This window comes from Coregonus lavaretus (assembly GCF_964263955.1).
Source record: "Coregonus lavaretus genome assembly, chromosome: 2".
Lineage (NCBI taxonomy): Eukaryota > Metazoa > Chordata > Actinopteri > Salmoniformes > Salmonidae > Coregonus > Coregonus lavaretus.
This window is the reverse complement of record NC_139989.1, coordinates 43,141,481-43,169,461: the sequence shown is the minus strand read 5'-3', so window position 1 is coordinate 43,169,461 and position 27,981 is coordinate 43,141,481. Positions and strand designations below refer to the sequence as shown.

At 43.9% G+C, this 27,981-nt stretch overlaps 1 protein-coding gene across 1 annotated transcript; it reads right to left on the bottom strand.

The window, feature by feature from the left end:
- Positions 1–1,623: 1,623 nt before the first annotated feature.
- Positions 1,624–24,926, bottom strand: LOC311146019 (sphingosine 1-phosphate receptor 2-like). The gene is made up of 2 exons (XM_084182458.1): positions 24,538–24,926; positions 1,624–5,047 (listed from the first exon to the last, which is right to left on the bottom strand). The coding sequence occupies exon 2, from the start codon at positions 4,879–4,881 to the stop codon at positions 3,760–3,762; it is 1,122 nt and encodes a 373-aa protein (XP_084038584.1). The 5' UTR covers positions 4,882–5,047; positions 24,538–24,926; the 3' UTR covers positions 1,624–3,759.
- Positions 24,927–27,981: the final 3,055 nt, after the last annotated feature.

Here is a 27,981-nt window from a genome sequence, read left to right as displayed (position 1 = left end):
ATATTAATACTCATCATGTAACACATCACACTTTTGATAGAGCTCCCGAGTGGCGCTGCGGTCTAAGGCGCTGCATCTCAGTGCTTGAGGCCTCACTACAGACTCCCTGGTTCGATTCCAGGCTGTATCACAACCGGCCGTGATTGGGCGGCGCACAATTGGCCCAGTGTCGTCCGGGTTTGGCCGGTGTAGGCCGTCATTGTAAATAAGAATTTGTTCTTAACTGACTTGCCTAGTTAAATAAAGGTTACACTTTTTTTAGAAATTAGGACTGTGAATGAAAGTGAAATGTAAAATTAAAAAGGCTGTTTCACCACAAGGTGGCACTATTTCATTACGGTTGATGTGCAGTGAATTTCTTGAGGCTGAGAGAATATGAGCTCCTTCATATGTGTTTTTATTGCGAAGTATCTATACAGGAATGTGAAGCTGACTCCAAGTGCCTGTATGTCTTAAACTCGGAAGTGTGCAGTCTTGTTTTTTCCAATGTTGATGCCTGTTTGTGGGTGTGCATGTGGGGTGTGAGTGTGTTCATGTCTTTTTAAGCATATGCAGCTGTTTCAGTTGAGCTTTATGCACACAGGGTAACCCTTTATGCCTTTTGTGTTCTTCACTTACAGGTTTCTGGAGACTGATGTCATATCCTGCTGCTGAGGCTGGAAATTCTTGGCCACGTTCCCAGCAGCGCAGGGTCATGGCTAGAAGGGATCCAGCTTTTGTCAAATTAACTTCAAAAGTTGAATGTTTTTGCATTTTACCTAACCCTAACCCGTTTCCTAACCATAACCTAATTCTCCTAACCTGCTACGTTAATTATCCTAACCTACTGCGTAAGTTCTCATAACCTGCTACAAAAAGTCAAATCTGACTTTAATTTGACAAATGCTGGATCCCTTCTAGCCATGACAGCAGCGCAGCCTCCTGGGACTGATTTAGCCAATGTTCCCACCCAGGAATCCTGGACGTCTGACAGCAACCAGGCCAGACTCTCTTTCAAGGCCACACTCTGTCAGCCTCTCCCGGGCCGTGGCCCAGAGTACGCCCTTGAGGCCTGCCAGGAACCTCTCCCTCCCAAGGCTGTCTCCAGTCTTCATGGAGCTCCCAGAGAAACTGCCACTCTCTCTCCTAAATAACAATTTCTCAAAACTGCCTGCCACACCCCACTTTCTTTCTCTCCCTCCCTAACCTCTCGCCCCACCCCCACATGGTCACCCCTAACATTTCACACAACAACTGAACTCTTTCTCATGTAAGTCTGGAAGCAGTTAAAACCTTTCTGTTAGATGTGAAGGCCAAGGTTAACTGGGGAAAGTTTAATGGCAACATTTGCATAGAGCTTTTTCATGTTGAAACAAGTATTTTTTAGACTTTGTTGGAGCATGTTTGGATTAAATATCAGTTTTCGATTACACCTCATGCAGCCATGTGGGATTTTGTAAGATGGCAATAGGCCTGGAAAGTGAAGCGTATCAGGACATGTGGATGGACAGTTAATTCAACCCCGTAAGCATTTTTCCACATACAATACATGCACAAATATGAACTATTGTGTGCACACATTCACTTGATTAAAAACACACACACACAAAACACATTGGATTCTTTTGATATTTAATTTATTTTATAAAAAGGAATGCATTTAAGAAAAACAAATTATGTACCACTATTAGTGTTTAAGATGTACCGGTCTGACACAGGTAGCATGCTACTGGACACACAAAGCTATTGCACACAAGACATTCCATACATGAACACAGTTCATACATACATACTGTACATACTTACATACATAGTTATTCATATATTTTATACAGGGTTAGGCAACACATTAATGAAGTGATAGGTATGTTTGCACAGCCTAAAACACATCTCTGTCTTTTAAAACCCGGGAGAGAGCAGGCAATCAGGCAATATGGAAGCTGCCAAAGTGCTTTCACTATTCCTACCGGTCTGGCCTAGCCTGGAATCTACATTTATATTCTCAGTTTATTGTGAAGTGAAACAATTGTGTAACAGAGCATAGCAGTTTGGATTCCAGGCTAGGGCTGGCTGTCTAACTAGCAGGCTGTAAAAACCTGCATGGAAATATGAAGCGTGGCCAAGTGTGAGTGAGTGTGTGTCTGGACAAAGGCAGATGAGGTTCATCTTGAACAACAGGAACCTATTTATGAAACACAGGACTTCCTGTGGTTAGAGGAAGTAGAGCTTATTTAGGTGTCTAAGAGAATACCCCGCTCCCCTTGAAACTGGATCTTCTCTCGTTTATGGAGGGGGATTATTGGGATTGGGGAAGATGAGACGTGTCTACTCCGGACTAATCCCATGTCTTCCTGTGTTGAACAGGACTGTACTGCTTTTCAACCATTCTACCTGGACTGGCTTGGTGGTGATGTTGCTGTTATTTGTTGTGGTCTGTTTTTAAGACTTCACAGTGAGATTGACCTACCCTGTTTAATCCCACTCTCTGCACGTCAATGACAAGTCAATGATCAATAATACTGTCGAAAATAGAGCAGTCTCGCTCCAAACACTTCATACTTACATTCAGGCCCATTCCCCTGGAGCAAGGCCCAATATTAACAGAAAGCACAGTCTGCCACGGTGTTGCTACAACATCGTTATGACAACAGTCCTGTTGGTTATGGGCTGCTGGGTAGCTGTCATTGAGTGAAATTTATCAGTGCCTTCTCACTTCAGGAAATGTGTTTTCTGTTTGGGCCTTCCTCTTAGGAAACTTTAGTTACAAAAGACAACAGTAAAAGCGAGAGGGACAGATTAAAAAGTGGGCAGAGAGAGAGAGAGAGGGAAAGCATGTTAATGATCAAGCTGAACTTACTGGAGTACACCAATACACATTAGTTCTTACAAAGGAGTTAGAATGTCATGCAATATACGTAAGCAGAGTACTTTTGTTTTTGCAGTTAATCAAAGGGATCTATGCATGTTTTATATATGAGGATATATAGCCCTGATTTAGAGGGGTACTTGTAAGGGTTTTGGCCTGCGTGGAGCGCAGTACTGATTGTGGACTAGTCACTGCCTGGGTGCCTCCCGTCTCTCTATATGAGCAATGGCCTATGAGTACTGTATGTATGGATACATATATAATTCACTCAGGGAGACTTCTGTGGTTGAACCTTTCAAGAGGGTGACATACATGAATAATCACACAATGCTTACATGTCTACAAAGTGCAATATTTGAAAGCTTTCCATTATCAGGGAGCTGTAAAACACCCCAACAACAACTCAGCATCACGATGATGTATTATTTAAATGGTGTCTGTGGATTTGGCTTTCAATAAGAGTCTCAACAAAGATTGTGACTTCACTCTGTGATAGTTGAGAGTCCCTAAGAAAATGTTTAAAACATTGAAAAAAAAAAAAAAAAGTCTCAGCTACGATTGTGAATTCATTGAATAATAGTGAATTCACTCGAGGATGATTGTGTTATCATGCTCTTGTGGTGAATCGGTTGAATGCTGATTGTGAATTGACACAGGTATGACTGTAATGAGAGTCAACTATGTTGTGACATCTCTCCAGACAAACAGTCTTCTGTGTCACAGGTCTGGAGTGGGGATGGGGGTTGAGGGTTCACAGGTGTGCTTTCATCTTTAAGTCTCCTCACCTGCACACAGCCCCATCACACACACTATCCCTCTCACACACCCAGTCTCTCAGACACGCACGCACGCACACACACACACACAAACGCATTCACATTCAGAAACACATACTGTGTGATTATAGCATTGAGTCAGACAAAGGTGGTGCACTCTGCCTGCATTATGGGTGTGGTCTGGTGTTCGTGTTTGTTGGTGCAGTGCTCCATAGAGCTGGAGCTCTTGAGGGGCACCAGGCATCGGTCGGTGGGGCGCCCGCTGGTCAGCAGCCCCCAGCAGCACAGCACACGGAGGAACTCTTTCCTCATGTCCTTGCTGCGTAGCGTGTAGATCAGCGGGTTGAGTGCTGAGTTAAGCGTGGCGATGCCGAAGAAGATGTCTGCCTTGGAGAGGACGGGGCAGTCCGGCCGGCGGCAGGAGGTGTCCAGGAGGAGGACGGTGAAGGCGGGCAGCCAGCACATGATGAAGACGCCCAGCACGATGGTGACTGTCTTCAGCAGGGCGTAGGCCGGAGAGTTGGTGGCCTCCTGGTGGCTGGAGCGCACGATCAGGTAGATGCGCACGTAAAGGATGCCGATAGAGAGCAGGATGATGCTGAAGATGGTGACCACGAACAGGATGTACTTCTTGGAGTAGAGAGGCAGCAAGGCTGAGCACTCAGGCAGGTTGTTGATGCAGTTCCAGCCAATAATAGGCAGGCCCCCCAGGAGGATGGAGGTGACCCAACACGCCCCGATCAGCAGGAACATACGACACGTCCTGTTGGAGCCGTACACCTTGACCTTGGTGATGGCGATGTAGCGCTCTATGGCGATGGCCAGCAGGCTGAAGACGGAGGCGGCCAGCGCTATAAAGGCCGTGCCCTCCCGGATGAACCACTGCACCGGCACCAACTCAAAGGTCCTTGGCCCTGATAGGAAGATGTTGGCGATGTAGGCGGAGCCGGCCAGCAGGTCGGAGAAGGCTAGGTTCCCGATGAAGAAGAACATGGCGGAGTGAAACTTCTTGTTGCGGAATACGGCAATGAGCACTAGCAGGTTCTCCAGAATGATGATGCTGCAGATGATGACAAAGACGATGTTGAGGGAGCTGAGCTGGGCCTTCCCCTTCGTGCGCTCCTCCAGCTCCTCCGAGGTCATGTCCTTGGCAAACACATAGTGGGTATGGATCAGGGTCCGGTTGTAGTACTGGGAATACTTGCTCTTCATGGCAACGACGGGGTGGCAGAGCACGGTGGCTTTTCGGCAAAGAGTCATTCACACAGTGGTATGGTGGCGGTAGAGCTGGTCTGGGCCGATGGTCATTCTCTCAAGAGGAGACGTCTGGGAGACAGGGGCAGGACGCAGGGCAGGAAGGCTGAGGGAGAGACTGTGCCCGTCCCAGAATCACGTCTCAGTGGCCCAGGAAGCCTCGTTGGGTCACCTGCAGAGAAACAGAGAGACATGGTCAGGATTACTAACAGGGCACATAATGGACATCATCGGTGTGCATTGTGTGATTTTAACCAATTATGAGTAGGCATTGCCTACTAATTGTCTATTAATTGGTTGATGATGTCATTGGAAAAACTTTTTTACTACAAAACATAGAAATGCACAATTTTCACATATGTTGAGGTGGTGCTGGAGATAGTGAATATGAAGTTGAACATTTAAAACATTTCCCTTTAAAAATACATTTTAAAGAGGGAAAAGGGTTAATTCAAGTGTCAACTCATCTAGGGGAGACATACAGTAATGAGTTGGTCTGTGTTACAGTGAAATCGTTTATAAAAGGTCAGACTTGCTTAAGACACAAATCAGAGCAGTTATGTGTGACGTGTGTGTGACTGGTTCTTCCTGCCATAGTGCCTGCTTTGGCCTGTGGACCTGGCATCTGCCTTTAGGCACAACTCTCCCCTGAGCATTACACAGAGAGGACCGTGTGTGACCACATGTGCTACTGCTGCTGCAAATACACTGTGTACTGTGTCCCTTTGCTACATCTCCAGCTAAACACCCACACAGGCAGACACTGTGTACTGCTCCTTTTGTCTGTGCAACAGGATTGGAATGGCAGAGAGATAGTGTATTAGTGTTGAGCTTAGAGACTCCAGGGCAAGGTTTACGTCATCAGAATAACCTATCATGAAGAGTTACACTCTTTGACCAATCTGGAACTGTAATTCCTAGGAAAATCAGTACGAGGAAAAATAGGAAACAGACATTTTTCTTCCAGAACAGTAGCCAAGATATTTCTGCAGACAGAGATCACCTGTAGGCTGTAGCCTCAGAACCTAATGCTCTGTCAGGTCAGAACAGATAGCAGCTAGGTCTGTCTGTCTACCGAGGATATTCCGCTCACCATTTCTAAGCACTTTGCTGTCAACACTCTCCTCCGTCACTCCATTGTTGTCCGGACTGAGCAACATAACTCCATTGAACTACCTAACCCCAGCATAGCAGCATAGATCATGGATCAGCCAGACCATGGCCAGGGGCAGGCCTCAATGTGATGACCCCCAACCCAACCCTACCGTGTAGCTCAGTTGGTAGAGCATGGCGTTTGCAATGCCAGGGTTGTGGGCTCGTTTCCCACGGGGGACCAGTATGAACTCACTACTGTAAGTCGCTCTGGATAAGAGTGTCTGCTAAATGACTAAAATGTAAGTAAACACAACAGAGAGATGGGGACTTTCCAGACTTGTGGTATTAACCAATCTAAAGTGAAGGAACAATCTATTCTCATGGTCATTGGTCACATGGTTGTAAAAGCCACAGTTGGGTCATAACATTTTAATTGGCAGATGTGTGTTACTGGTTTTCAGATCCACTCTACCCTTAAACATTTACATTCAATAATTAATTCAAATTAGGCTGTTTGTTCATTTGAATGATACAATTTAAATAATTAATTTCAAATCAAATGTATGCAAATAACACACACACACACACACACACACACACACACACACACACACACACACACACTTGTCCATAAAGAAAGCTTGGAATCAGTAGGCAAAAGTCAAAACAGCTTTGAAAGCAAATGAGGGTCTGTTAAAACAAAAATAAAAGCTGTCCAGCAGTAAGGAGGTTTAAAGAGGTTCTGGGAAGCTAACTAGAATCTGAGCTGGTCTCTTCAATATATTGACAGTAATGAGATGCCTCTGGAGAGCAGCTCATAGTAACCTGATCCTGATGCTTCCACCACTCCCCTCCACTCTGCCTGCTACCCTTCCCTATTCTAAACGCTTTTACTGCTGGTTTGGGTAGCTAGCTAGGTAGTCTAACTGCCGTCCTATCTACTGGGCTGGGACAAACCTCAGTGAGGGTGAGAGAGGGACTGGGCTGGGGAGAGTGGAGAGTGCGGCGTGCCCATGTGGAATGGCATCTGGACACAAAGGCAGGAATCTGAGACATCTCTGTGACGCACACACACCCCCTCACCCACTCGTGCACACACACCCACAAAAACACACACTGATACCAGCACACACAGACCCCCACATATAAGCCGTCATGGAAGGCTTGAACGTCATGTGCCTGTACATGCACTGTACACAAGAATGAAATGTACTGAACATAGACCTATACACTCTTTCACATACACACACCTAAGTGTATATACTCGACACACAGAGAGCTGAGGAGAGCAGCACACGAGTCCAGCTGCACACAGACAGGTTGAACACACACACAGCTGCTCTTGACTACCAATAATAACCAGCATGCTCTGCTGTTTCCTCAAGCAGGAACAAAAGAACAATAGTCTCCTTCAGTGTGGAGGAGCTCTGCCTTTCAGCCTCAATAACACATCCACACCAAGCCATGCTGGAGTCACTCCCTGCCGGGACAGACTACTGCCAATAGGGCCACTGCAACTGTATTAGCCGTTGGACATGTGCTGATGTATGCCCATTTTATGCTGGGGTCAAATCCAATGTCCCCTCTGGTGATCAATAAAGTTGATTCAATTCAATTAATATATTCTTATTTCCTTATCAGAATCATAGCATCAGGTCTCCGCCCTTCCCCCGGTTTCCTGGGCCCATAATTTGAGAGAAATTAGGGCTTGAGGCAGAGTGGCTTTGCCAGCCGCACCAGTGTAATTACATTAGGTTACATTACTACTGCAGACGGTAATGATGTTGTTATTGGAGGAGTCAATATAAACCAGCTCTCTAAAAACTGCTGAGACGGAACAGAGCAAGAGGAGATGATGTGATGTTTTGGAAGGAGCTTCTTCCTTCCTCTCAGCTCATCTTTCAGTTAGTTCTCTTCAGTCAGGTTTCTAAGGAGAGTTTCCCGACTGTTTTCCGACTTTGCTCGTAGACTGCAGCTCAAGGCCCCGTCAGACGTTGCGTCACCGTGGAGACCTTGGCGTGTCACATGACATCTCTGATCAGGGGATTTGACAGCGTGCGAAACCTGATGGGCTGGTTTACCTGCAGTGCTGTTGTCTCGCCCCTGATCTGCCCTGCCCTGTGCCACACAGGCCCAGACGTCTCCACAGCAACTAGCTGACAGACAGGACACGAGAGCAGCAGACTTCCTGCTCCACTGCTCTGTGCTCCTGCCCCTCACACAGCACGAGACAAAGCTGTGCACTGTGTTGACCCGTCATATGTCACTGTCATATCCCCGCTGCTGTAGCCATAACAGATAAACACATGCTTAGCACCAAGACCAAAACACACCTGCTACGATTCCTTCCTTCCATCCCTACCTTCAACAACAGGACGTGATGAGAGTGACTGAGATTTTCGATTACACTGAGGGGTAGGCCTAGATCCAATGAGAGAACAAGTCTGTGTGCTATGTGAGATTTATGTGGTTCCACTGACAGGTTTTACCCTGGTGCAAGAACCTAAAGCCTTAGGCTTCTGTACTTCCATGGCTGAAGGCCCTACTCTAACCCACATTAGTGTTAAACGGTCTACTGCAGGACCAGGGGTCTCGGCCATACAGTTCAGGCTGGAGAATGGTGTCTCCATTGTGAGTGTGTAGAGTCTGTGTAGAGTGGAGAGAGAGAGAGAGAGATGGATAGATGGATGGATGGAAAGAGAGTGAGTGAGAGGAAATGAGAGGTAAAAGGCAGCAGCGAGAGACAGGAAGACAAGCACCAGACATATGTTTCTCAGGTGTCATTCAGACAGGAAATCAAAAAACGCTTCAGGGAGTACATTTGTATCGAGAGAGGAGCCGAAGACGCATCAACAAACGTGTATGCTCATGCTGCATAGCCTAGATATGGGGTCATTATCAAAGCTATGTAGTTTGTCACCATGTAGCATATCTAGTTTGTCTCGTATTGTTGTGTATTTAGTACGATATTCAAATGAGCCATGCTGAATATTCAGGAGTCTGAATAGTAAATATGTCCCGAAACCTTATCCTCTGCTTCCTCATGCTCGACTTGCTCGTGCATAGAGCCTGGTAACACTGTGCAACAAAGTGGGACTTGAAAGGGGTGTGGTTAAAATTGAGGGAGCGAGCCTGCTACAAGCTGTATTAGATGGGAAAATCGGCAATCAAAATAAATGTTCTCACTCATTGACCATATTATTTTTTGGAAGCCCAATTGAGTCTGAATTCGGTCATATACATTTTATATGTCAAAACTATTTCTAAGATGCGTACTTTCAGATTTTCCGAACTCACTTCCTTGGTTACATCACTTGCTTTACTCAATGTAGGAGGGAGGTTCTAAGGGTTATGCTAGATGATGATGGACGGAGAGATCAGCCAACTAAAACCAGCGGTTGTTTCTTCCGCTCCTGCCATAGACTTCCAGTCAAGTCCCGTTCTGAGGCGCTGTAAAACCAGACGGTTCGACAGAGAGCCGGCTGGTGGACAAAATTATCTGGGTCCACCCCCTTCAGGCCCAGTGGTCATGTGACCAACTGATGGCTCCCTGCTCTGCCCTCACAAAAGCCCCAGGTGGTGTTTTCCCTTTCCCAGCAACACCTGATAAGCCCCAATTAGCAGTGTGTCTGTGTGTGTGCCTGCTGCTCCCCTCCCAGATAGCTGTTCCATTACCCACCTGCTAGGCTAAGTGTCACCTGCTGTCACTGCAGCACTTTCTCCTGCTGCAGGGGAAACCACTGAACCTAGACATCAGTGTTTGAGATAACTCAGACACAACAACGTCTTGTATAACTGCACTCAGTCACATGGACACATACATATACAGTACCCTGAGTGTTCAAAACATTAGGAACACTAATATTGAGTTGCACCCCCTTTTGTCCCCAGAACTGCCTCAGTTCGTCGGGTCATGGACTATAAAGTGTTGAAAGCATTCCACAGGGATGCTGACCCATGTTGACTAACTTGTTTCAACTGGGCCCTCACTGTTTCCTGCGCCAATGAGCTCGGAACAGACACAGCTGTATTTGCGCAAGGGAGAAGTGTTCAGGTAGCCTATTTCATGACGTTTTCACTGGAGATATGGGATCAGCAATATGTTGCTATTTCACACCTAGGCGCGGAGGTTACTTAAGCCTATCGAGAAGGAGAGTGTTGGAAAGATTTTTCAAATACAGTGAGGAACTATCATCATTCACAATGGATGTACAACACTCTGTTGGCTTTCTGTGTGAGGTGACGAAAAAAATACTTTGAGAATCTCCGCAGCTGGTGGTGAGTTTAGACAATCAGAAATAGCCTACTATCAGACATCCCCAAATGGTAACTTTTATAGGCCTACATTTGCACACAGGCCAGGTACTTCTATACATGTTCAAAGGAAAACATATAAAAATAAACATTAACAAACAAAGGGCAAACAAGTCACACAATGAAACAATGAATGCACACAAATTAGCATGAAACAAAGAGCGTATTCTGGAGAGGGACGCGCCTATAGTGCGTTGTTGCCACACACCCATTCCCTTCTTGTGTAGACATTTTTAATTAGGGATGTCATTTATGATAATACGAGGCTGTAGTGTGTAGGCAACAACTACATTATTTTAGAAAGGCCTACAACAGGAAATGAATGTGAAACATCAACACTAGAACTGCCAAGACAGTCATTCTGACCATTTTCAGTTTTGTAATTTCAATAACCTAATTTCAATATAAACCTTAAACCTGACTTTTCCAAAATATGTGTATTTTACACTCTAGCAGTAACTTTCAGATAAATAACATAAGACAAAAACTTTGAGCATTTCATCCTGAAGGTCAACATGAAGGTCAACATGACCATATGCATATTTAACAGTAGAATAGCCAGGCCTCGAGGAGTACCAATAGCTACCAGTCTAATAAATCAATTAAACTAGAAAAACCTGGCCTCATTGGGCCCCCCTTCGTGCTAATGTAATTTGGTTGTGTTTATGAAGGTGTTAGGTAACAGAATACAAAATGTAAATATTTGAAAGAACATAACATTTCCATTAGTTTATGTTCCTGTAGGCTACATGTAAAACAAAACAACACACAGAATGGACCTCTGTAGGATGATATGGAAGAAGTGCTATTTGGTAAGCTCCTTGCTTCTTTGTCAATGCACGCTGTCAATGCAAATACCTATCCCCATGCTGTGAAATGAATCTTGCTGTGTTGCGTTAATAATGATATATTATTGATAAAGAAGCAAGGAGCTTACCAAATAGCACTTCTTCCATATCATCCTACAGAGGTCCATAATAATAATAATAATAATTATAGGTGTGAAATTAGATTCAATATAGTTTTGGTGTAGTTTGGACGGGCCAGGTGGGCAGGCAACTTGTCTTACAGTCTTGAAAATACACTATCATCTTTTTTTAGTATTTACAGTCTGTGCACTTCTGGACAAATCAATACATTTTCTGACTGATTATCATTTGCATTTGGTGTACTGAGGTTTCTTATGACCTATTTTAACATAATAAATGCATTCATTTAGCAATTAATATTTATACAATTGAAATATCAACGGTCAAAATGACATTTTTCCTGTCATGCTAAGCATTCAATATGTAACAAGTACTTTTGGGTGTCAGAGAAAATGTATGGAGAAAAAAGTACATTATTTTCTTTAGGAATGTAGTGAAGTAAAAGTAAAAGTTGTCAAAAATATAAATAGTAAAGTACAGAGGACAAGCCCTCCACAGCACACCGACTAAGCAGCCCCCGCAAGCCAGTCAGCCACACACTGAGCTTAGCTTCACAGTCAGGCTGTAGTGTGACTGAATTTGCTGGTGATAGCAGGTGGCAGCAGTGTGTCTCTCTACATCCCTGAGCCCCAGGGCTCCATCCATGACATGAAGTGATTTCACAGCCATCACTGTAGCACAGCAGCATTGATCGTCCTCAGCCAGTTCCCAGAGCAAGAGCGCGAGGCAGAAGCAGAGGCAGAGCATTCAAGTTCACAGAACCAGCAGGACCAGAGGGGGGGTTAAAAGCAGAAACCCTTTATTTGCACAGTCCATCTGTAGATGCTCTACAGACTATCAGTAACATTTAAACTAACTATCTACTAACTCTAACCCTAGCTTTAACCGTAACCTTAACCCTTATCCTAGCTAACCTTAAACTTAACCCTTAACCTAACCCTAACCCTTAGGGAGGTGACCAAGAACCCGATGGTCACTCTGACAGAGCTCCAGAGTTCCTCTGTGGAGATGGGAAAACCTTCCAGAAGGACAACCATCTCTGCAGCCCTCCACCAATCAAGCCTTTATGGTACAGTGGCCAGACAGAAGCCACTCCTCAGTAAAAGGCACATGACAGCCCACTTGGAGTTTGCCAAAAGGCACCTAAAGGACTCAGACCATGAGAAACAAAATTATCTGGTCTGATGAAACCAAGATTGAACTCTTTGACCTGAATGCCAAGTGTCACGTCTGGAGGAAACATGGCACCATCTCTACGGTGAAGCATGGTAGTGGCAGCATCATGCTGTGGGGATGTTTTTCAGTGGCAGGGACTGGGAGACTAGTCAGGATCGAGGGAAAGATGAACGGAGCAAAGTACAGAGAGATCCTTGATGAAAACCTGCTCCAGAGCGCTCAGGATCTCAGACTGGGGCGAAGGTTCAACTTCCAACAGGACAACAACCCTATGCACACAGCCAAGACAACGCAGGAGTGGCTTCTGAACAAGTCTCTGAATCTCCTTGAGTGACCCAGCCAGAGTCCGGACTTGAACCCGATCAAACATCTTTGGAGAGACCTGAGAATAGCTGTGCAGCAACGCTCCCCATCCAAACTGACAGAGCTTGAGAGGATCTGCAGAGAAGAATGGGAGAAACTCCCCAAATACAGGTGTGCCAAGCTTGTAGCGTCATACCCAAGAAGACTCGAGGCTGTAATCGCTGCCAAAGGTGCTTCAACAAAGTACTGAGTAAAGGGTCTGAATACTTATGTAAATGTGATATTTCTAAAAACCTATTTTTGCTTTGTCATTATGGGGTACTGTGTGTAGATTGATGAGGGGGGAAAAGAATTCAATCCATTTTAGAATAAGGCTGTAACGTAACAAAATTTGGAAAAAGTCAAGGGGTCTGAATACTTTCCAAATGCACTATAGATAGATAGGTTTTTGAGTTCCATATGCTGTCACAAACAACATTAACAACCCAATTGTGAGGCATACATAAAATAACACTAACTGATACATGAACCCAGGGTAAGTCATCAGGGTATGATTCATACAGTTGGTTGGTGGTGGTGGTGGTGGTATCAGTGATGATCTGTGAGGCCCAGTGGCCTTCTTCCTGTCTGTTGTGATCTCCTCTACACAGCTCAGTGTTGACAGGCAGGCTGATAACACCCACAACCTCTCAGCCATGCAGCCAGGGATGAAACCCACACCAGAAGATAAACCCACACAGCTGACACTGAAACGATACACAACAACACACAGTTTAACATGTTTGTCTGCTAGTGGACCGGAAACACACAGAGATACACATAGACGCATACAAAATGCCAAAAGATCAATACTATCACTCACACAGACCCACCAGTATAATCTTATCTCTATGCATCTTCTTTGACACTGACATTCACTACTGTTTAGAGCTCAACTTCCTAAACAAAGGAAATGGCTGTGGTGAAATCTTCACGAGCAGTCTCCGGACTTTGGACTAGAGAGTGAGAGGGAATCACTTGGTCTGTCTGTGATTTGACCTTCGACATACAGTACTGTAGCACTGGGCTATGTGGAGCTGGCTACAGCGTGGGCTGACTGACTGTGGGGGAGTGAAACTCAGGCTCAAGAGAGAAGAGGCTCTGTTGTTGGGAGACTTGCACTGTTCATATGACCGCCAGGCAGCTAAATGAAAAAAACTGAGAGGGGAGAGAAAGAGGGGGTGGTTTTGGGGAGGGTGGGGGGAGTGAGAGGAAGAGAGGCTGTTTCTGTGTCGCTCTGCGACTTGTACTGTAGGAAGACTGCAATATCTCTAAGAGGAATTCCACAGGGGAACTTAGTGCACATTCGGAGAAAGATGAAAAAAATACATGCTGGATAAACATCTTTGTTGCTTGCTTTGTGTAAACTTGCCAAACCATTTCCCAGACATACACATTCACATTTCTCTGGCTCTTTATTGTTTAGATTAGTTATAGTGAAATATTAGTCCAGTAATGATCATTGAGTCCATATTTACATTCATGCGTTATCACTGCATAGCTATAGTAGTACAGAGTCAGATAGGCATAACTTAAAGTGGTGCAGAAAAAATAACATAAATATATTGTGTTACATACTGTGACTAGACATTCACTTGTTTTTTGTTACATACAGAACTCTTATTTACAGAGATGCTGACTACTTCCCTGGAAAGGCACACATGTTTTTTAGCTTCAAAGACAGAATGTGTCTTCCTCTCCCCCTTGTCCGTATGGTGTGGGGATTTCATAATTCTGGGAGGTTCGTTAAAATCTTGCTGAAGCTGGCAGATTATTTAGGAAGTGTAAAAATAAAACAGAATGACGGGTAATCTTGTAATTAGGGATTAACCTTCCCCTCATTCGCAGATGACAGTTTGAGCACAGACTCTTTTGGGGGTCTAGTCTCTGTCTGCACAGTTCAGTCCAGTCAAAGTGCGCTCTCTCTCTCTCGTGGGTTTTTTGGTGTGAGAGGAGAAGGAACAAAGGGACAAGTGAAGAGGGGCATCGTGCAGCGGAGCCCCCGGCAGCGGTTGGTATCCCACATGATCGACAGCCCTCCCAATCTGCCCAACGGGAGGGGCAATGCCTCAGAGGGGGTGGCACCTTTGAGGCAATTACTGTAATACATTCACCCTCAGACCATTCCTGTCAACCCGTCTCACAGGGCACAGTGCCAAATTATTCATATTCTTACGTAGCACTTCTGCATATTTCTCTTTCATCCGGCACCCTGATTTAAAGGAACCACATTTCTCTCCCCTCTATCCGCGTGCCCCCTCCTCCTCTGGTATACTTTAAACTTACCACAGAGATCAAAGCACAAAGAGGTGATTAAAACCCCATCAGGAAGGATTTAGATTTAGTACACATCTGGAGCAGACATGCTCTTATAGTTCCGTATTAAGGCCTCATTACTCCATATTCTATATAAAGGATCCACTCTCTGGTTTGAGGCTCTTCATAAGTCTCATCAGCAGCACCATGCAGAAACTGTTTCAATTGGACACCCTGAGCTGTCTTAACGCCATAGGTTTTCAACACTCCTTTCACATGAAAATTACGCAAAATCCTGAGCAGTTATACGTTGCTCAAGAGATCACAGTAACTAGGTTTCCATCCAATTGGCGACAGATTTTCATGCGACTAGTCTAACATCGGTATAAAGAAAATATGCAAATTTTCCCACCAGTGGTGTGTTTCAACCAAACGGACTTGTTGCGGATAAAAATCAGTGCGTGATGACATTTTTATTTGGTACAAGCAAAAACCAATCTAAAAGTTCAATGGATTTCTATTACATTTTCAACTCTACCGAGAGTTTTGTCACAATTCTTCTCTCTGGTTAAATAGCAAATGTTCCTACTCTAGTCTTGGCACGTGCACTCTAGCCAACAGCTCGCAGATACAGTGTGGGTAGGGTAGTCTACATTATGAGATTATTATTGATAAGAGAAAGAATATTTGTATTCAAGCATTGATCATCAATCATGTCACCAGAATAAGACCCTCAACATTTATTGGAAAGGAGCGTCAAGATCACTGTGCACTTTCACCACCCTGTGAAGTTCACCATAACTTATTTAATCTGTAGCCTAATAAACTGAATGGTTTCCCGAGTTGTAATTGGAGGACCACACAACATATCATCGCGTGACTCTGAGTTTGCTTTGATATGATGGTTATTATATCAATATTTGCGCAAAAAGGTGTTTCCACCGCCATTTCTCGCATAATACATTTTACAGACACAAAAAGATCCCACCATGTCGAACGAACAAATGATCTGTCTACATTTTAAAAAATTGTACCAAAACTTTCTGCTTCCATCATAGCTGTCGTGATTTATTTTTATAAGGTATGACTTTACTTGCATAAAAACTGTGGATGGAAACGTGGTTAGTGTCACAAAGGAAGCGTGGTGGTAAAAGCTAACAGTATGCTAATGTTCTCACGACACTAAGACATGTACACACATCACTGGTAAACCACAGCGGCAAGGCTCGGTTGGATTTACACTCATCCGGGAGATCTGCTTGTCTCCATCTAGCTCTGAAACTGAAATGAATGCCAGCGCAAGGCTCAGTAGAGTTCCAGCAGGACAAGTCAGTATCCTGGCTCGCTCAGAGCAGTGGGGGGACCAAGGAGCTCTGTTCTGCTGTTGGACCTGAACATAATCAGTTGGTCTGGATCAGAACCCTTTAGTTTGGAACAATGTGTTCCATTATGGGTCAGATATCAGAAAAATACATGGTTGCCTAGAGAGAGAACACTCTCTACAAACATTCAACAAAGTTTTAGACAGATTGACATTTTCATAAAAATACTAACAAGAGCTAGCCAATGTGTCTCCTGAAAAACAACAAGGATATTTCAACATCCAGAGACCTCCCTGGCGCTGACATATAAGAGCGCCAATCCCCCCTGAGACTGGACACAAACTGAAGTACTCATGTAACTTACAGTACACAGTAAAAGCAGACCACATACAGAGGCAGAGTGAGCTGTATGGAAACAACCCGAGAGGTTTGGGAGTTTGGGGGCTTTTGAGCCATGCTATGACTATTTCACTGCCTTGCAACCTCTGTAAAAGTCCCTTGATGGAACAGTTGTATACATATGTGTATATTTGTGTATGTATGGTGTAATATTGTGAGCAGGACTGACAGTACTCTGTCATGCTGTGGGCTGTAGCGATATGGTTTTGAGGGCAGGGAGAGAACAGCTACTTGCCTTTGACCGGGAGCAGAGAGATGATCTCACAAGAGTTACAACATTTGATCTGTTGTCACATTTAGTTGAGACAAACATCGTCCATTTCCAATTGATCTGCCAACTCCTATAAAGCATTCTGAACTGTTGCATGACCTCACTCCAGTTCAGTTACTTGTAGTATATTTTTCTTTGTGCAGTTCACTTAAAATCCTATTTCAATATGTCAGTCAGTTAATGAGACAACTCAATGCCAGTGCACTACAGAGTAAACAGTCTGTCAGTCTGCCACATCCATCTTTATTCATAAATCACACATTAGAGCTGTATCTCCAATATGTTGTTAATGGGACAGACCTTCTTTCAGAGTTCTAAATCTTAGTAAGCGGGTGCAATACTGCTCTAAGAACTTTCATCTGAGTTGCTCCCACTTGAACAATCCTGAAAGGCCTGACTCCAATTCCTTGTCTCCCTCCTTCTCCCTGTGGGGGGTTGAAGAAGCACAGATTTTCTTCAGCTGCACAAACAAAGTCAGCTCAGAATAACAATGGCTGCCAGAAAAGAGGGAGGAGGAGGGAGGGGGGTTCCAAACCACACATCTCCATGTGTACCTGCTCCAACATCACTGAAACATGACCACTGACTGGGATTGACCAGACACCAGGAAACCACAATCTGACCACATTGATTAACCGTACAGCTGTAGCAGGAGCTCTGAGCTTGTTCCACTCCCTCCCTACCATAAATCACAGTAGAATAGTGTTCGTACACTGTACAGTTTTCAAAGTGTTGTCGCCTTCTTCAAAAGCCACAAAACAAAAACAAAAATGTTGAGATGGTTTGTCATTGTTTCAAAAAGATCTGTAACATTTCTATGTGCCATGGATGAAAGATCCAATATTGCAATCCAATAACCTTTCTTAGCCTAATTACTTAGACTTGCAGAAAGTTTCTCTAAATATATGGGTGGTCCTCAGTGAAGTTAAAAATACTGTATGATACAGACATGCCTTTATCACAACTGTGCAGGATGATTTGAACCAAATCCCTTTAATGATATGTCAGGCATGCTGGTATGTTGGTGAGGATATTAGGGTGTGTAACCATGGATACTTTTATGGTTAAGTGATTAGAGAAGACGGGAGATGTAACATGACCTTTTAAAGCTGTTGGATTTGGGTAAGGAATTTAAACATCATCCTGGACTGAAATTGCCCAAACTTTTTCTCTCCTCCAAATGTCTGCTCAACTAAATATTTATAAAGTATTCCTAAGAGCACGTCTGACAGTGTGTTAGACAGATTATGTTTTGAAATAGTTTCATATGTGTGTGTCTGTGTATGTGTGTGTGTGTAAGAGGTTGGGAATAGGGGAAAAGCAGAGCAGGCCATATATTTCCTGATCGAAGACACTCCCAGTTCTTGGCTGTGTATCAGAAAGCTACATGTTGTCGGCTGTTTGTTAAGGCTTGTACTTCTGCAGCCTGCGAACAGAAGGCACGTATTTTGCTACAGCTGCCACACCCAGGAAAAGTGTTTTTCAGGCAAGCAGAGATTCTCATTTGGGCAAAAGACCTTCCTCTCATTGACTTCTCCTTCCTCTCTCCTCCGTGACCCGGAAACCGATATGTGGTCGAGGAGAGTGTCAATTCTTCAGTAGGCAAACGAAGGAGGCTGCTCCCCTCCTCCATTACCAACTTCGACAGAGGATGCACAAGGGTATCCACACCACAGGAGGTTGGTGGCACCTTAATTGGGGAGGACAGGCTCGTGGTAATGGCTGGAGCAGAATTTGTGGAATGGCATCAAATACATCAAACAGATGGTTTCCATGGTTTCCAGGTGTTTGATGCCATTCCATTCGCTCCGTTCCAGCCATTATTATGAGCCGTCCTCCCTTCAGCAGCCTCCACTGGTCCTCACAGCAGGTAGCGCAGAAGTGTTTTAATACCGACCACACCCCCTTTGAATCAGCTGTTGTTTTCTCAAAGGAGAAGAGCATGCACACATTTACAAACAATACGCTACTTATCCTTTTATCTATAACATGTCTAGCACAACTAACTACATTTGTTTTGATCACGTCACACATTTATTTTGGGATTCCACCCCTGTAAACGTAATTTGCCTGATGCCACGCGAGTGGAGAAGGAGAGTCTAATTTCATTCAAGCACATTTGGTTCCTCTCCTCCCCTCGATTACCTTTGACCTTTTTCAGAAAAAGGAGAGGAGGGGACGGAGGAGTTAGCAAAACCAGTTGAGAATCTCCCAAGGAAAGGCAAGGGGGAGCTCTTTCAGCTAAAGTCAGTCAGCCAGATGTCCCTGGCTCCACAGAGCAGCTCTATTAAATTAATTGAGGAAAGACCGGTCCGGCCCATAACCAAATGAGCAAACGCATTACACACATTGATTTGTATGATACATTTTTTGTCAGTGCTGCTGCTCTTATCTGGAAGTAGTGGATTGACACATGACCCATGACTGTTTCCTTTTACCCTGTCTGTACAAGTCAGAATGCTATTGGCTATTTGGCAGGCATCCGTTGTTCCCTTCTCTGATCTTTCCGATATTTGTACTCCTTTAGAAATGGCTAAAGTAAAAGTGGTTGTGTGTAGTAGACAACAAAAGAGGCTTCAGCGTCCCCAAGGAAAAAGCCTTCTCACAGCTTCGTATTAGCGGCCTCTCTCTCCCAGGCCGCAGCTGAAACCTGAGCATCCTTCAGGGACGACCCCACCCACACCCTGACACATCTCCCTCCGACTTCAACCCCCATGTGACCCAGCTCCCAGCCTGGCCCAAAAATAATCCCACACGTCCAGTTCCCACTGCTGAATTCTCGTTCATTTATTTATCCATCCGTTTACTTTCTACATCGGTTTATTTATTCGCCCATTGATTTTACAAGCATTTCTCACGCGCTACTTCTCCTCGCAGTCTTCCTCCATTCAATAGGCTTTGGTTACATTACATTGGTGACCCTGAGGCTCATGGGGGGTGTTCAGTTCATGAGGGATGAACTGGTGACTGAGCAGGGCAGGGGCCTGGGTGGGTAACAGCACCCAGAGAACTCCTGACCCCAACACGATGATGTCATGATCTGCTGGATTTAACCAGAGAGCAGTCTACATCATGGAGTTTACAGTCACTCTATATGGACTGATAAGCCCAAAAACATGTGTCAGAGCCAGAGATCCTATGAATCCCTTTAAATCTATTTTTTAGTTTTTAACAGTAAGTCTGCCTGGTTACACTGTGTGGATGCTGCTGTCATGTCTGCCTGGTTGACTGCTGGTGTGTTGGAGCTGTTAACAGCAGCACCCCAGGACTCTGTCACTTGGGCCAGAGATGAGAGTGTGTGAAGTGAACATGTGTGAAGAGGGTTGTCAGCGGTGGCGGGTTTTGTTCTAGTGTAATGAGCCGTGAGGTCACATGGTCCCAATGCAGACGGCCAGCCGCCTGGATCAGGTTCTATCTCCAGCCTGTTAGCTGGCCGGCCGCCGATCAGAACCCACTACCCTGGCGTTACAAGCGCCATGCTCTACCAATTGAGCTACAGAGGACCACAATCCATGTCTCAATTGTCTCAAGGCTTACATATTATTGTTTAACCTGTCTCCTCCCATTCATCTACACTGATTGAAGTGGATTTAACAAGTGACATCAATAAGGGATCATAAGCTTTCACCTGGATTCACCTGGTCAGTCTATGTCATGGAAAGAGCAGGTGTTCTTAATGTTTTGTATACTCAGTGTATGTACCGGCTTCCTCCCCCTCTCCCACCTACCACCCCTCTCAATTGATGTTATCAAGGAGAAATGTTTGCTCGTCTTTATTTGGTGTTCTGTGTCTGTAGTGGCTCCCATGTGCATTTGAGCATTCAGTTAGTTTAGCACTCTGTTGCCATTGGTTAGGCATGAGCTAATGTCATCAGGAGCTTTTAAAATTTTAGAGAGGCTTTCAGCTTAATGACCAGCACACTGAAGAGAGTGAGCTGAGGAGAGAGAGAGAGAGAGAGAGAGAGAGAGAGAGAGTGTGCAGCTTAAGCTCCACCCTCTTCAACATATATATCAACGAATTGGCGAGGGCACTAGAACAGTCTGCAGCACCCGGCCTCACCCTACTAGAATCTGAAGTCAAATGTCTACTGTTTGCTGATGATCTGGTACTTCTGTCCCCAACCAAGGAGGGCCTACAGCAGCACATTGATCTTCTGCACAGATTATGTCAGACCTGGGCCCTGACAGTAAATCTCAGTAAGACAAAAATAATGGTGTTCCAAAAAAGGTCCAGTTGCCAGGACCACAAATTCCATCTAGACACCGTTGCCCTAGAGCACACAAATAACTATACATACCTCGGCCTAAACATCAGCGCCACAGGTAACTTCCACAAGGCTTTGAATGATCTGAGAGACAAGGCAAGAAGGGCCTTCTACGCCATCAAAAGGATCATAAAATTCGACATACCAATTAGGATCTGGCAAAAAATATTTAAATCAGTTATAGAACCCATTGCCCTTTATGGTTGTGAGGTCTGGGGTCCGCTCACCAACCAAGAATTCACAAAATGGGACAAACACCAAATTGAGACTCCAAATATCCTCTGTGTACAACGTAAAACACCAAAAATGCACGCAGAGCAGAATTAGGCCAATACCCGCTAATGATCAAAATCCAGAAAAGAGCCGTTAAATTCTATAACCACCTAAAAGGAAGCGATTCCCAAACCTTCCATAAGAAAGCCATCACCTACAGAGAGATGAACCTGGAGAAGAGTCCCCTAAGCATGCTGGTCCTGGGGCTCTGTTCACAAACACAAACAGACCCCACAGAGCCCCAGGACAGCAACACAATTAGACCCAACCAAATAATGAGAAAACTAAAAGATAATTACTTGACACATTGGAAAGAACTCACAAAAAAAACAGAGCAAACTAGAATGCTATTTGGCCCTAAACAGAGAGTACACAGTGGCAGAATACCTGACCACTGTGACTGACCCAAACTTAAGGAAATCTTTGACTATGTACAGACTCAGTGAGCATAGCCTTGCTATTGAGAAAGGCTGCCATAGGCAGACCAGGCTCTCAAGAGAAGACAGGCTATGTGCACACTGCCCACAAAATGAGGTGGAAACTGAGCTGCACTTCCTAACTTCCTGCCAAATGTATAATAATAAATAATATGCCATTTAGCAGACGCTTTTATCCAAAGCGACTTACAGTCATGTGCGCATACATGTTTACGTATGGGTGGTCCCAGGGATGGAACCCACTACCCTGGCGTTACAAGCGCCATGCTCTACCAATTGAGCTACAGAGACCATATTAGAGACACATACTTCCCTCAGATTACAAAGACCCACAAATAATTCGAAAAAAAAAATCCAATTTGGATAAACTCCCATATCTATTGGGTGAAATACCACAGTGTGCAATCACAGCAGCAATATTTGTGACCTGTTGCCACAAGAAAAGGGCAACCAGTGAAGAACAAACACCATTGTAAATACAACCTATATTTGTTTATTTATTTTCCTTTTTGTACTTTAACTATTTGCACATAATTACAACACTGTATATAGACATAATGACACTTGAAATGTCTTTATTATTTTTGAACTTTTGTGAGTGTGAGTGAGTGAGTGAGTGAGTGAGTGAGTGAGAGAGAGAGAATGATGGATGGGTGTTTTTAATCAGGGTAATAAACACTAGTTCCTCCTCCTTATCAGCTTATCTCTGTGTTTCTCTTACACATGACTAGATTACAGACACCCTCATTCTGTGTGGGGGTGTCTGTGTGCCTGTGTAAGGTGTTTTTGCATAATGCTATTCTTTCAAAGAGCAGAAACATGCAGGGTGCGTTATGCATTTCATTGTCATTGTGACCCAAAACTGTGCTCCTAACAAACACTATTTCATTCATCTTGGCCAAGGTGCAGAATAGGTCATAAACACACCATAATAGACAACATGGCACTGACCTCAATCCAGACAACCCAGACAATTATGACATATCCTGTTCCACACATCTTAATCCACATATTCAACACACTAAACTGTTATGTCAAGCAGTGCCAGAGGAAGGCCCTAAAAATTGTCTAAGACTCCAGCCACCCAAGCGGTACCGATGCACCAAGTATGGAACCAAAAGGACCCCAAACAGCTTCTACCCCCAAGCCATAAGCCTGCTAAATAATATATACTATCTGCACTGCACCTTTTGCACTTTCTTTTGACTCATCACATATGCTGCTGCTACTGTTTATTATCTATCCTGTTGCCTAGTCACTTTACCCCTACCTATATCTACATATCTACCTCAATTACCTCGTACCCCTGCACATCGACTCTGTACTGATACCCCATGTATATATCCAAGTTATCGTTACTCATTTTGTAGCCCCGTGTAGCTCAGTTGGTAGAGCATGGTGCTTGCAACGCCAGGGTTGTGGGTTCAATTCCCACGGGGGCCAGTATGAAAATGTATGCACTCTGGATAAGAGCGTCTGCTAAATGACTAAAATGTAAATGTCAAATGTGTATTTTACAATGAGACTTAGGCTGCCAACTATAAATAGGTTTCTATAGCCTAATGTGAAAGTGTGCAGCAAGTAGGTCAGAGCTTTTACAATATAATTATGAACAGTTTCTTTATCTTTTAAGATGGAACTGAACAGTGTTGCTAAAAAATACATTAGTCTTTATTAATTTTGGAACACTTAAAAACATGTTAGAATGGAAATTAGGTGTAATCGACCAGGCACTGGGGACCCCGAACCCGCGGACGCACACCAAGCAACTCCGCTCCGGTGAGATGGTATAATGGAGCCTTTTGTCTTATTAATACATCCTTTCAGGACAATGCGTCCTTTACAGTGACTGATGAGCGGACCTCGACAACACCCGAGGGGGTAACAGCGGATCTTGCAACGGCTACAAAACGTATAGGAGCCCCCATGCGAGGCTAGAGCCAGGGGACCACACCCCCCCTCGACAAACTACGATACACATATCGCAGCAGTGAATCCGCCAGCAGCGGGCACGGTGGCTTGTTAATATTTAATGGATAATTTTACTCATTAAACACAGCGTTCCAAAACATCTGTCATTATCGGAGAATAAAAACAATATATTTATTGACGGATAATATTCTGGTTGTTTGATTAACCATATATTTTACAACCATGAGAAACACTGATAAGGCATCACCCAAGACACCCATACGCTTCTCTTAGAATTTGTGTGTGGTTCCCTTTTATACTATCTACTGTGTATATATTAGATAACCTCTCAACACGTTTGACTGCATCCTGATAATCATTCATGCTGCCCAATTCTAATACCATTAAGGTTACTAAAACAATCCTGTGTGATTAGATGTCATCGGTTGCCAATAAATAAGTGCAATTGGTCTTTGGGTATTCTAATATAAAATAATAGTCTATGTTTTCCCAAAGTAGGCGCTGTTCATAACCGCCCTCGTGTGTTGCAGACTCGCTGCACATTGTTCATTGATTGATAGTTTCTTTGTTTTTCAACGACAGCACGTGTAGAGTGTACACTCGCCATAATTGTACAATTTAGCTAGTAGGTTTATTGATAAAACCACTTACCCCATGTACGAAGTCGGCGGGTGCAGCAAAACCAAAGTAGGCCTATGTAGTTGTAGTTGTTGTCGACAAAGTTTTATCGTGTGGCTATCTATCTCCAAATCAACTGCCTTTTCAAAAAGTTCACTTGATTTGTGAGCGCGGTCTTCTTCTGGGTCGAGGGCAATGAGGACAATCAAAAGTTCCGATGACGACTGGACAGTGTTGCTTGTCTAGTCATTGGTAAATCCATAGGTGGAACAACCGCCAAAAAAAAAAATCCGAAATCAAATTATATACTGCGAAGACTGAATGATTCCCAATACAAAAGATTTTAACGACAATGCGTAAGACTTTTCGTTAGGCTCATACTCTATTTCCCAGTGTCTGTGTGATTGTCCCTTCTCCAACTCTGAGAACAACAGCTCCACGGGCTATGCAACTACAGGGAGGCGCGCGCACATTACGCGCCGGTCACACACACATTACCCCACTCAAAACCACTGTAGAAACGTCCTACTACAGAATATGAACACCAGTCCCATTTGCGGGCTAATGGTTTTCACTTAGAATGTTCAGATGAACCCTCTACCTTTATTCATAGTCACTAATTAGACAGGATTAAAAATTGCATTTTTATTGTGAGTTTTTCTCTCTCTCCAGTGTACAAATGAAGTCCAGATGTTTTCGTCCTTAATGTTCCACCACCTCACTTCCGGAGCCCTCGCGCTCCCTGGATGAACGTGAGTCCAGTGCTTCTCTAAATCTAAACTAGCCAGAAATCCCAGGAGTCTTCTGACTGACTACAATAATGCAAATACTGTCTCTGGGGCTGATCCATTCCATGGAGACTGCTGTTCAAAAACTTGTCACGCATACTGTATCAATGTTATACTGTTCCAAAAGCATGCAGGCTATTCATATGCTGAAGAATTTCAATGTTTCCCATACATTCTTTTTAATTTCATTTTACCATAAGGGAAGGGACTTTTTGGCCAATGTATTTGCGTTTTAACTTTCATATCGCTCATAGCAAAACATGTAAATAAGCATTGAGTCAGTTTTTCATGTTGACTCATTCTTGTTTTTGTCTTTAATCAATACATCCTGGCATTTGGTCAGCTGTCAGTCAAGAAGGTAGGGGAGAGGTGAGTCTGGGCATGATCTGTCAGTCATTATCAAGCCAGAAGTCTAGCCTAGCTACTGTACCATGATGCAGAGTGACATCAATGTAATGGTGTTGTATATGGAAGCCACACACCACATGACACATTACACACATCTTGGTGGCAAATGAAACCAGGTAATGAAACGCACACAGATGAAACATAAAGTCCATATACTGTCTGTCTTCTTTCTCTCCCCGTGTTGGTGAGTGAGTTGAAAGTGAATAGAGCTGCATAGTAAGAGGATGTCTCTTGTGATTGGGCAACCCCCCACCCACTAACTGTAGTCATCCCTTCCTCCTTTCTTCCTACCACCTCTCCTCCTCTACCAGCTGCGTGGGAGGGGTTCTCTCAGAAGAGGGGGAATTGTGAAATTATCTGAAATAGAAACACTGTACATTTAGGAGAATTCAAAAAGAGACTCAAAGTAAACTTTCTGTTTCTCTGGAAACTGAGAGAGGTTCTTCAACATGATGGCGTACCTACCCTCTAAACCAATACTTTTCGTACCTCCATGTGAATGACGTCCTCCACTTAAGCGTTGGCAGTTTGAATGGACAGTGAGTAATCTGGATGTCTAGCAAGCACTCATTATGGACTGACTGCACATTGTCAGGGAGTTTATGATGGGACAAGACGTTTGAGAGAGAGTGCACTGCAGAGCCTCACAGAGGAGAGAGGAACCCCCAACCTTGCAGCTCCCACTTAGCTCAGGGGAGGGGTCAAGAGACCTGACCTCACTTCCTGTTGGGGCTACTCACAAGCATTCCATTGTCTGTGAGAATGTGACTGGGCTCTTGGGACTCCCCACATCTGGCAGCTTTTATTACGGCCCCTGCATGGTGAAAAATCTGTCGATGTGCCCTTGAGCAAGGCACAACCCTAATTTCTCCTGTAAATTGCTTTGGATAAGAATGTCTGCTAAATGACAAAAAAATGTAAATGTGAAATGTCTTTCTTGTAAGTGAACATGGATTGTTGTGACGCAGTCTGTGGTTACTTGACTTGTCTCCAGCCCTATGTAGTAATGTGAAAGTGAGAGAGAGCGAGAGACAGACAGACATGGAGAGAAACAAAACAATTTCCCGTAATGTCTAGCAAGCAGACCTGAGCAGAAAATAGTTGTATTTTATTAGAAAATACCAACTTTTACCTGACGCTCTTATCCAGAGTGACTTACAGTTAGTGAGTGCATACATTATTTTATTTTTCATACTGGCCCCCCGTGGGAATTGAACCCACAACCCTGGCTTTGCAAACACCATGCTCTACCAACTGAGCTACATCCCTGCCGACCATTCCCTCCCCTACCCTGGACGACGCAGGGCCAATTATGCGCCGCCCCATGGGTCTCCCGGTCGCGGCCGGCTAAAACAGAGCCTGGATTCGAACCAGGATCTCTATTGGCACAGCTAGCACTGCGATGCAGTGCCTTAGACCACTGCGCCACTCGGGAGACAAGGGATTATTTTCAAATACTCAAGGTAGTCCAAAGGTAGTCACATATAGAGAATCGACTAAAGGCAATTATTTCCTTTGATATTCAAATATAGGTTTCAGAAAAAACAAATCACATTAAAAATAATTTTGAATACATCCCAGAAAATCAAATACTACTTTAAGGTATTTGGATATATGCAAGTTATTAAAAAATATATATATATACAGTACCGGTCAAAAGTTTGGACACACCTACTAATTCCAGGGTTTTTCTTTATGTTTACTATTTTTACATTGTAGAATAATACCTTGTCACAACACAACTGATTGGCTCAAACGCATTAAGAAGGAAAGAAATTCCCCAAATTAACTTTTAACAAGGCAATTGTTAATTGTAATGCATTCCAGGTCACTACCTCATGAAGCTGGTTGAGAGAATGCCAAGAGTGTGCAAAGCTGTCATCAAGACAAAGGGTGGCTACTTTGAAGAATCTCAAATATAACTATATTACTACATGATTCCATATGTGTTATTTCATAGTTTTGATGTCTTCACTATTATTCTACAATGTAGAAAATAGTAAAAATTAAGAAAAACCCTTGAATGGGTAGGTGTGTCCAAATTTTGACTGGTAATGCATATATACAGTGCATTTGGAAAGTATTCAGACCCCTTGACTTTTTCCACATTTTGTTATGTTACAGCCTTATTCTAAAATGGATTAAATAGTTTTTTTCTCCCCTCGTCAATTTACACACAATACAATGACAAAGCAAAAACAGGTTTTTTGAAATGTTTGCAAATTTACATAAGTATTCAGACCTTTTACTCAGTACTTTGTTGAAGCGTCTTTGGCAACGA